Source organism: Amblyomma americanum, chromosome 8, assembly GCF_052857255.1.
Source record: "Amblyomma americanum isolate KBUSLIRL-KWMA chromosome 8, ASM5285725v1, whole genome shotgun sequence".
In the NCBI taxonomy this organism is placed as follows: Eukaryota; Metazoa; Arthropoda; class Arachnida; order Ixodida; family Ixodidae; genus Amblyomma; species Amblyomma americanum.
In genome coordinates this window covers 78486440-78498196 of record NC_135504.1, presented here as the reverse complement: position 1 = coordinate 78498196, position 11757 = coordinate 78486440, and the positions used below count along the sequence as shown (strand labels likewise).

At 47.2% G+C, this 11757-nt stretch overlaps 1 protein-coding gene across 1 annotated transcript; it reads left to right on the top strand.

Moving 5' to 3' along the window:
* The first annotated feature begins 1874 nt into the window (after window positions 1-1874).
* Window positions 1875-7851, top strand: LOC144102525 (uncharacterized). Its single transcript, XM_077635777.1, has 8 exons — window positions 1875-2201; window positions 4303-4476; window positions 4550-4714; window positions 5015-5201; window positions 5304-5546; window positions 6754-6925; window positions 7457-7605; window positions 7685-7851. Exons 1-8 carry the CDS (start codon window positions 1875-1877, stop codon window positions 7849-7851), a joined length of 1584 nt encoding a protein of 527 aa, XP_077491903.1.
* The last annotated feature ends 3906 nt before the right edge of the window (window positions 7852-11757 follow it).

The following is an 11757-nucleotide window of genomic DNA, read 5'->3' as shown; positions in this document are numbered from 1 at the left end:
GAAACGAGGCCCTTTGTCCCCGGCACGGTTACGGCAATTGGGGAAGATAACGCCCGTCTCCCTGCGGCGGCGGCGGCGTTCGACACGTGCCGACACTATGGAAAGGGGGTCCGGTTGGGCTCAAACCCCTTCGTTTTGGTCGTTCACTCTCAACGAGTATGGCTCGGTAATTGATGATGCCCGCCGTCTTGTCCCGGGGCCAGGCCCGCCGAAACGAGGCCCTTCGTAGCACACACAAGGAACGTCACACATGTCTCCTTTTCGTATGAGTCTGCACCAGCAACTGAGTACGACCGACTTTGAACGAAGACAGGATTTCTGTAGCTGGGCCCTTATTCAGTTTGACAGAGATCCTGGCTTTTTACAGGAGGGGATCTGGAGTGATGAAGCAAAGTTGTGTCGAAATTGGTTTATAAACCTGCACAATGCTCATTAAACGGCTGACGGAATGGCGCAGCAACCTCGCTTTCTTGCCGCCCACCAGTGTCATTTCCTGCCGCCTCTTGCCAGATTACCGCAATGCCACTGGACAGCTCTGCGACTTCTTTGCTCCGGTTTATGGTCAACCAGTTGTCCAACCTGACGTCCGTGATTCTACAGCGCTTAGGCTAGTAACTAGAAATGGCAAGTTCCAGTCCTGCTGGTGTGCTGCAGTGGAACTGCAGAGGCATTTCCACGAAGGTGGGAGAGCTCAAGGCCCGACTACAAATTCACAAGCTCCAGGTGTGGGCCTTGCTGCTACAGGAAACAAACGCCTTGCTATCGATTCCAGGCTTCAGTGTCTACATGTCCCCTTCAATGATAGACGGTCGTGTACAAACTGCTGCTCCCCCGGGAAAGGCGGCGGTGTATGTGGACTCACGTTTTCCGCATGTACGCCTTGCTCTCGAAAACTGGTGCACGTCGTATCAAGAGGTAATGACAGTGGCAGCGAAACTAAAGAAAGAAACCGTTGTGGTCGTTTCATTTTACGTTAGACCAGCCGGTGGTGTTTCCTCCCGTATTAATCTTGGCTGGTTAACAAGTGTCCGTTGGCAGTATCCCGGGTGTCCAATTTTAGTCGGAGGATACTTTAACGCCCCTCACCAGGATTGGGGGTACCCCACTTCGAGCCCTCGTGGCAGGCGTGTGCGGGACGCCTTCACGGATGCCCAATTTGTGCTGCTCAACCCCCCTGGGACAGCAACACGGGCAGTTCGTCCAATTCGCAGTGCTTCCTATGCTCCAGACTTGACGTGGTGGTCGGGTCCGGGTGCTCCTTCCCGGCATATGGAGCCAGACTTTTGGGGAAGTGATCATCACCCTATCATCATTGGTTTCACACCTCACATTTCCGACCTTAACGCTACAAATGTCCTGTAATAAAGTTGGACAGTTTTCGCTCCTGCATGGAAAATCTCTCCTCAGATTCTTCGCCAATCCTTGTTGAGAGCATACAAACAGCGCTCAACAGTGCTACAACTACCACCTGGACTGATGTTGGTCGACCGGCACCAGACCTCGGCCTTCTTAAAGGGAGTCTGAGGTGGTTTTCAAATCTGCTAACCTACTAGGCTTTTGAAGTATACTCATTGTTGACCATGTTTGTGAAGTTATTTTTTCAATTGTTGCAAAAGCACCGGCGCAATCACAGATTGAAATCACGCCGTTCAAATCTCCCGCGTCCCTAGAGAGCGCAGGAGAGGGAAACAGCGGAGAGGAGAACCGCCTCCTTGTCGGCCCGTGTCACGGGATTATGAGGAGTCGGAGACTCTCCCTAGTCGCCGGACTGTGCTTTCAGTGCGCGTTGTTCCTCGTGTTGGCTGCGCTGTGGACGTACTCACAAAGTGTTCCAGCCAAGTTTTTAGCACCCGACCCCGTGCAGGCGATCGAACATGAGGTACTGCTGTGCATTCGGGTGTACGAGCACCTACGGCCGCGACGATGTCGTCTTCCACACTTTCCCGAAAGATCAAAAGCTCGCAGCGCAGTGGGTCGTGGCTGTGAAGAGGAATAATTTCAAGCCGACCAAAGCAAGCGTACTCTGCTCGAAGCACTTTCGTGACAGCGACTACGCGCAGAGCTTGTCCCTAATGCGATCGCTAGGGATTTCTGTCAGAGGGGCAAGGCTGAACCATGACGCGGTTCCTTCAGTATTTTCGCACAAAAAAAGCATGTCGCCACCGCCAAGAAGTGCATTTGCTAAAAGAAGGAAACATGAGGTGAGTGCTTCTACTTCCGATTTTAAATTCATTAATTCGCGGAAATTCAGGTCTCATTTTTGTGTGGAGCGTGGCATGAAGCGTTGACTGTGATTCGCCCACGTGGAGAGCGATACCGCGATGGTAGGGCACAGCTGCATGCGCCGCGCGCGGCTGTACTGGCGAGTTTCCTTTTCTCGCGCAAGGGGATATGCTATAGAGACCCCTGTGCTAAACGTTACTTAATTAATCAACGAAACACCGCTGGTGATCCTTCGCGTGCAGACGGGACAGGCAATTGAAGAAAGCCCACTGCTGTGCCTGACATGCTCGGGAAGCCCCTGCGGAGCAGTGGCGCTGCCAGGTTGGCCAGGTCTTGGGGCGCGCTGAGCGAGGTTTGGTCCGACGCGTCGAAGCAAACAAATGTCGAAGCTGTTCACATGCGGCGTCGTGATTTCCCACCCGTTGCTGCTTCGCCTTGAATCATTAGCTACGCAATCTGAAACGGAAATACTCGACAGAGCCTAGGCGAGTTGAAGCTTGGCTTTGAAACACAGGTGCGCGGCGTCAGACTTATTCTGGCAGCGGCGGGACGCAGAACGGACTAGAAGTTAATAGAGACATTTAGAATAGGGAGAAGCTGCCGATTAGGGTCACAGGGGAATAGCGAGGAGCCACAGCGCAGGCGCAGGACAATAGCACCACTCTGGTAACTGTCCTGCGAATGCGCACTGGCGCCTCGCTATTCCCCTATGACACTAACCGCTAGCTTCACACTTCTTTAAATCTGTCCAATTCCGATGTGGTTATGCAAATGCGATAAGTTGGCAGGCGTCATGCTATTCTTACGAGGTAAACATCCATTTCGATGATCACCTAACAGCCGAGACCGACATCACATACGCGGCTTTCTTGCTTTCAAAGAAAAATTTTCAGTGAAGAGCAATTCAGTGGTCCAGTACACTTTTTATCCTTTCAGGTACTTGCAGAACTGCTTGGAGAAGGATCAAGCGTGCAAACACTTGATCCAAAATTGGGCAGTTCCTCTGGTAACTCAACAGGTAATGACGCTACATTCAGTCTGAACATTTAGTTATGCATGGATCTCGTGTGCATCAAATCATGTCTCAGCCTCTGTTGCAGATGTCACAACAGAAGCTGCAGCAGATCTCTGTGCAATGCAACTAAGTATCCTCGCTCTTACTGGTAATGACCAATCTTGACCAAGCAGAGTAATACAAGGCATTACATGATAACCTGCTCATTATTTCAGATGCAGCACAGGATGTGCCGCCGGAGGTCAAACTGACAGAGTCTTGTGAGGGGGGAAGACACAAGTCTGTCCAAGCCACAGTGCGGCCATCAACACAAAGCATAGCTGTACAGGCATGTGTGAAAAGAAGCACAGCATCACGCCACTCTCAGGCAAAACCGCATACTGTATCTATTGGTATGTGCCTCCACATTCAGCGTACATTTTCGATTCATGCATTTCTATAATATTGATGGGGAAGGGGGCAAAGCGCTATAGAGGTTTTCAATTGTACAAAAATTTCCGCATATTCTACATTGAATCCAGTGGTAACAACTACTAAATGCAGGTGCACATGTCGCATGACTTTTAGGCATTCAGGTTGGTAGTCCCATGATAGACGCAGCTACTCAAACGACCATGCCAATCCAGAGAGAGGCGATTGAAAATGAGAACACCACAGAAGACGAAGGTGGAGATGAGAACTACGATGATGAGGACTACAGCCCATGTGAAGAATTTGAAGAGAAGTATGTGATTTGTAAATAGTATGATAAACACCTGTTTACCCTTTATTTACTCTGGTGCCATAAACATTCACTCCTAATTTTTTCATGCGAGGTAGCATGTTTAGGCCGTCCAGTGCGATTGAAAATTTGCCCATTCTCTTCCAGGCAGGGATGTGTTGGAAACTCCACAGATGACTCCGGCAACAAAATTTTTTTGGTACAGAAGAAGTACCTTTGGAAACTTTTCCAGCTGTGCACAGAATGCCTCGCTCCTCGGGAAGTCAGATTCGAGTGTGAAGGCACACTTCTAAAAGTCTATGGGGAGTGCGCATCGGGCCACTTGTTGTACTGGTGTAATCAGGACACCAAAAAACAGCAGCCGATGCTCAACGTGCAGCTTTGCGCAGCAGTTCTCTTCTCTGGAAGCAATCCAACAGCTACACTGAGAATGCTGGCTTCAATTGGTGTACCAGTTGTGAGCAACAGGACGTTTTTTACAATCCAGCGTTCATATCTGTGGCCTGCAATTGACAGGGTAAGGAGTCATGAAGAAGTTTCCAGCTTTTTTTGCATGGTCAAGGTTCAATGCACACTGATTTTTTTTTCAGGTTTGGAAAGAAGAGCAGAAAAGTCTGCTCCAAGAGCTGCAAGGCCAGCAAGTCAACCTTGCTGGAGATGGACGATCTGATTCGCCAGGATTTAGTGCCAAATATGGCACGTATACTCTGATGGACGTTGAACGCCACAAAGTCTTGCATTTTGAAGTCGTGCAGGTGCGTTTCCACTGTGCTACAGCAACATTCTGTAAATGTTTATAGCTCACTAATGCTGCCAAATGAACTAACGCAATACTTAAATATGGGGACTTCTTTCTACAGCACATGCATTGCCATGGGTTTATCCTTGAATCCCCATCAGCATAGCACTACCATTGTTAGAAATACAAAGATGTATTCTCGTAAAAATACTTAAACACCTGGGAAGGAGAAACCTCAACACATGCAGTCTTTTTTTTTAACTGATAGACACGCAGCGCATCAAACTCAATATCCTTTGCCATTATCATTCCACAGTCCAATGATGCTGGCTGCAGCTGTCGCATGGAGTTGGAAGGCCTGAAACAAGGCCTTGCTTTTCTGGAGAGTGCGAACATCAAAGTAGCAGTGCTGGTGACTGACCGTCATACACAGATCAAGTGCTTTCTCCGCAACAACAAAGCTGCAATCACCCACGAGTTTGACGTGTGGCACATGGCAAAAGGTATCTAGCAGCTGCTGCTTTACAGTGGCTGATAAAATGTTATTTTTAGCGTATTTATGGAATATATTACATTAGTTCTATTTTTTCTAATATGCATTTTAGGTATCACCAAGAAGCTGCACACAGCTGCAAAACAAAATAGCTGCAAGGAACTTGCACCCTGGATCAAGTCTGTGTGCAGCCACCTCTATTGGGCGGCAGCATCCAGCGAAGGCAAAGCACAACTCATTGGGCCTAAATGGTTGTCACTTCTCAACCACATAAGGGACATCCACACACACGACCAGGCATTGTTCCCCACGTGCTTGCATGGTGACATCGAACCAAAGCAGTGGCTCAGAGAAGGTATATTATTACATTTTGTAATGAAAATATGTGAAAGGCCCTAGCAAAGCATAATAAGGCACATCTAACTATGATATATAAAGTAATAATTTCCAATAAGAGAGGGTTTTAGGTAGGGAGACACAATCTCTAGAGTACTATTCACTGTATGTTTACAGAAGGTATTCACTGACCTCAAATGAGAAGAACTGGCGATAAGAGTTAATGCAATTTGGTGATGACGTTGCCTTGCTAAAGAACTCGAAACTCCAGAAGAGTGGCGGATCGGGCTAGCTGGTGCACGTTTGTCATTTTTCGAAAGTGCTAAAACAACATGGACAAAAAGGAACAGACGGGGATGAGTGCTTGTCCATGTCTGTTCCTTCTTTGTCCGTTTTGTTTTAGCGCTTTCGAAAAATGATTTCTGAACAAACTGCAAAGCATGATCGATAACCTCGACGGGCAAAGCAGAACAGTGGGTCTAAAAACTTTATGCAGAGAACTTAAGCAATGTCCAACAGTCTCTGAAGCGAGCAGTGGTTTGTGATAGGCAGTGAAACTTTAAAAGCGCGAAGGGAAGAGATCTTATTAGTGTGTAATGACCGCACATCCAGACCATGAGAGTGAAAGAAATAGGATAATAAGAATAAGGAGCAGTGCATTTGGCAGGTATGCTGAAATCATGAATGATAATTTACCAGTATCCCTCAAGAGCAAATTGTACAAAAGCTGTATCTTACCAGTACTCACTATTATGGCGCAGAAACAAAACTAGCAAAAAAGATTGAACTTAGATTGAGTACAATGCTGCAAGCTGTGGAAAGTGAAAAGTGCAACGTTACGATATGAACGAGTTAATGACATCCTAGCAGAAATCAAGAGGAAATGGCAGGGAATGGAATGGAGGGCTGGACAACCTATCGTTGTTGAGTGTAATAGACGGGATTCCAAAATTTTCAGCAACCTGTGCGGTGCAGCAGGATTTACATGAAAAGCTTCATGAGCTAGGTAAATAATGGCTGTTTAAATTTCTTCCATACCATTTATTACAGTGCACCTCAAATGCCAATGTTTATTAAAACTTGCGAAACTTATAAGTGGCTCATTACTGAACAGAAGTTTATTTACAGGTGCACTGAAATATTTTTTAACTGGTTGATGCAGGAGCATACAGCAAGCCGCACGCTTAGAGCTATACAAAGAGATGATAATAGCCGTTTCCTTTTAGAATCAGAAGCTTTCCAGAAGCTAGAAGACATTGCAAAGTCTAAGGCCCTTCTGCAAGACATGCCACGGCTATCCACCAGACATCAAACATATGGATTAGAGGCTTTTCATAGCCTTCTAGTCCATTTTACACAGAAGACCTACCATTATTCGTATTCAGGAATGAGGGCCTGGTAAGCTGTTGTCTTCTATACTCTATTTTCGCAGTGAGAAACCATCGATATCACAAAACAATTGTGTTAAACAAAACAAATGTTAAACGCATCTATAGAAAAGTGAAAGGCATGTAGGCACGTGCCAGAACTATATGAAAAGGTGCCCATCTTAAATTACACTTACTGAAATTGTCAATAGCTGCATCATTTCTTACGTCGTCTAAACAGAAATTAAAAACGGAGTCGAGCGAATCGGAAGGGATTTAATTTTGGCTGTGTTTACCATACAAGAACTGCATTTTCATTTTCAATTTGCCCAGCAACTGAGGCGATGCATTGTTCTGTTCGCTCTTCAAAAGTAGTTCTTTGCTTCTTCAGTATTTTCATCATGCGTGCTCATGGTGCTTTTAAGCACTAATTGCTAACATGGTGCTGTGCTTAATTAACATCCATCAGTGACCTTCTTTTGTTGCATGATCTTTACTGTTGGACTTTTTATATATGTTACACGTTTACACGTTTTCACACGGTCCTGTGCAACTTTTTCAGGACCCAACTTGCTGCACTTCACTACAATGAGAACAGTGGACGTGGTCAGGCACGCACAAAGGATGGCACACTTCGATGGTGTGTGCGTTACCCAAAGGCAGCAGATGGTAACCCAACAGCTTGTCCAGTAAAGGAGCCACCCACTCATGGTAAGCTTGCACCACCTAGTTTATTTGGTCATGAAGAAAGTGAATATTGCACAATCTACAAGATAAAATGCTCACACAGGCTACGTCAAATGCCTCCTCGACAAGGTTGTGGCCATGGCTGAGAGCATGCAGCCCCAGGAGAGGAAAACTGCCCCAGAATCTCGCCCACCACTCAGCAGCAGTTTTCCAAAGGTCCCAAAGGAGAAGCTGGTCAAGAAAAGAAAGTCAAGATTCAATAGGCAATGATCAGCCTCTCATCATCTGCAGAGAAAATGCTGGTAAGTAGTATGGGGGTTTACCACATGTCCCAAATCTGAACGTGGGTTGAGCAGCCAAAGCCCTTGATAGCCATTGTGACAGGTAAAAATGTACAGCAAAGGATGTGATGACATGCACCGTGTAGTTTAATTAGGGAGTACTAGTTACTAAAATGTTTAGTTTGTAAAAAAATGAAAAACAGATATCACTAAACACAAGAAGGCAGAGTAGGCGAAATCATGCAGCCACTAAAAAGTACGTATACCACTTTGCACTATATGCTGGGGATTGCATAGATTACAAGGAAAAAGAATGCAACCTTGACAACCACTTTAAGGCCTCTATTCTTTCCTTCGTGGCATTTTTTTGCTCCCTTAGCTGTTTTCCTTTTATTGTTTTATTGCCGTTGTTCATTTAGATTCTGTTGCATTTTTTTTGAAAAAGGGGGCTCTGTTCTTGCATTCTTTTCAACTCAGTATGGTTACTAACCCGCTTCTCTCCTACCTGTAGGTGACAGCCTCCATGGATAGACAAGAGCTGTTTGAAGACTAAGCGCGCCACCTTCCCACCCTCTTCGCTCCACACCCCACCGTAACCCCAGTCCATCCTCCTTAGAGTGAAGGGCCTATATAACCCCTGCCAATGATGACCGCACTTGACCTGACAAAGACAAGTCCTCTTGTTGGAACGCTGGTCGCTGGACTGAGGCTCTCTCTTCACTTTATTTTTTTTAAGATTTCAATCTGCTGTACTTCTTATCTGCCATTATGAAAGAGGAACCAATGCACTACTGCCACATATTTAGCAGCCATTGCTGTCTTCCAAAAAATATTACTAGCGACAGACTGTGGTGAACACACCATAAATTATAAGACAGTATCTGCATGATCCTAAAAGCTTTATCCTTCTGCATTTCTCGACAATTTGTAGGTTAGCATAAAAAGACTTGAAGTCCACGGTCTCACCGAACGGTTTAACCGGACATTTGTTGACATGCTCACCATGTATATCAGTCCTGACCATTCCAACTGGGACCTTGTCCTTCCTTTCGTCACCTACGCATATAATACTGCCGTCCAGTCCACCACCAGATATTCTCCATTCTTCTTTTCTTTTATTACTATTTCAAATGGAGTGAAATTGTAATTTCATTCCCATGCTCCTCATTCTGTAGCATGGTCTCTACCGCCCACTTGATTCACATTCTTACTGGCGAGATGTATGCTGACTTGCAGAAGCTTCGCAAATAAATAACTTTTTTGAAAGCATCTGTGTGTTTTTATCTCTGGTTTTGCCAACCATGAATGAAAATTTATTTCATGAATGTTCTAGGCATTTGCACAAACTCTGGAAGGAGGTACAAATAACTGCAAATTAGAGGAATGACTTGTGTGCTTAGCTATTTAAGCTTTACAATGTGTACTTACCTCAGCAAGTATAAGGGTGCTTGAATCCTGTATAACTGCCATCTGCAGAAAGATATTTTTTTCTTCCAGCACTGAGCACGCAGCTCGGCAGGATTTCTCTCTTGTGCCTGCCCAGTCTTTTCCACACAAGGTAGACAAATTGTCGATATGCAGCATACCTCATCCTCCTAAAATAAAGAATGCATGTCAATAAAACTGACCCAGCTACCACATGTGCTCCTCACTTGTTCACAGAGCCCCTGTCGTTTCTTGATGCCCTGGATTCCTGCCGTGCCAGTGCAACTTCAAGGACTGCTTTGTTGAGGCATACATCTTTGAATTTTTTTGTTGTTGTGATGCACCGCGCCCGCTTCTGCTTTCCAGTAATTTCGGGGACCTCTTGACAACATAGGCAGTATTCTTTTTCAGTCATTACTGCGCAGTGTTTGCAGGAACACCTGAAGAGGAAGGTAAAACGCTTCGGTAATGCTTCAGTGCCAAGCCTGTAGGCAAGAAGTCTAAAATCGTACTATGCATTAGTAAAGTTTGCCGGTGGTTTTCAAAACTGAATGCACCGCTTGAAAGCTCCTCAATGAATGCGACTTGCAGGCGAAGCGATTTGGTGAGAAACGAAGAACTTTTATACAGGCTATTTACAAATGGGTACAAGAGTCAGTATACGGCCACAACTGCCCGCAGCCGACTTAGTCTATCGCCTGCACAGAGGCGAGGGACACCGCGTCCCAACAGTCGAACTGGCGCGCCTTGCACCAGCTCTCAAGCGGTCGCTGCCTCCGCGCTCGGCCAGACCGAGCGCCTGCCTGCTAGGAGTAGCTAGAGACAACCTGCCAAGAGCGCAGCCCCCTTCGCCGGTCCACCCTCAAGATGTCCGCGCCCCTTTTCACGCGTAAAAATAAATTGCTAACTGCAGCTCGTCAGTTTGAACGAGTCGGAAAGCTCAAAACTGATGTCAACGTCTTTCCCTTATACCAGAATTCCTCCCCAGGCGGCTGCACCATCCCTCGCCCAGGGGACGGGCCCAAGGTCGAGGCCGGCAGAGAGCCCCGCCGTCTGGGGTGGCGAGGGAAGCCGCAAGCGCGAACGGGGAGATAGACCTAAGTGCATGGAAGCTCAAACTGGTCCTCCCCTTCTAACGACGTGCAGCAAAGCAAAATAAAACAGGACGCGCAGCATAGGTCACTGCCCCGTCGCGGAGTGTTCGCAACAGATGTGCCAAAAAGATGCGCCAGCGCGCCGAACCCTACAGCATTACTCTGAAGATATGAAAAACAAACGTGCACATGCTGAATAATTTGCGTATACGGGAAGAATGCATGTTAAAAACGGACTGTCGCACGCCGATCAGGCTATCGTACAGCACGCGCAAATACTGCGGTAGCAGCCTGTTCCTTGAATTTATTTGTCGATAAATTGCATTTACAACCGGGATAATGTGTTCTGCCAGCGCGCTCAAACACTGACCGTGTTCTATACCTACACTACACCTGCGTATTCCTCGCGACCAAATGCAATAAAGAAATGCCGCACTGAGCCACTCGCGCTGTAGGGCCTCGTCAGCAGCAACGCCGCATCAACAAACAGCATCTATATGCGGGGGAACCGATTAGCAATCGAGATACTTACCAGTTCACATTTCCCACGCGTAAAAATGCCTCGTCGCTTTCGCTGGCGGCCAACGACGAACTGTCGCTCGACGGGGGCGCAGTAGAACTCCCTTGCGGGGATGCGTCAGGCTCAAAAAGGTAAGGGGAAGTACCGAGCTGAACTGTGGAATGAAAGCCTTCCATAAGGATAACCCCGATGTTCACGTGAGAGCCAAAAGTGTCTTGTAATCGCTTATACAACACCGCGAAGAGCTGCAATCGGCACGCAACGCAGCCTACGCAGCACTGCAGCCATATCGGCCGCTTCGCCGGTCCTCGGAGTGTCGTCACGTCTTCTTGGCCAATCAGAGGCGGCGGCGCGACCCGCGATGTGCCCCGAGGCGCCGGCTGCGTATTTCTGCTAAAAACGACAACTAGCGCTTGTTTTTACCAAATTTCAGTTCTCTATTCGAGTTCGCAGCATCAAAAACTGTAAGGTGCCGCCGCAAGCCCGATTTTTGCAAAAAGTGCTTCAGTCTCCCTTTAACTTGTGGGCGGCACGCCGTCAAGCCGAGCTGGCTGCTACGCGAGACCCTACTTGGTCGCAGGTGCGTACGCGATTGCACTATCTCACTGCTAAGGCAGGCAAATATGAACGCGACCTCTCTCGACGGCAGTGGCATGCTTGGTGCGAACAATTTTCTGCAAAATCCTCGAATGCCTCTCTCTGGCGAACGTTCTGTACAATAGAACGCGGTCGCCGTTCGACTGACGCAGCGGCAACCACATGCTTCGCGGCAAACTTGTCGCCAGATGATTTCGCCAAAAAAGCAGCGCGAAAGTTTTTCCCAAAATAGGATGTTGTGCCTTCTTCATCCGCTAGT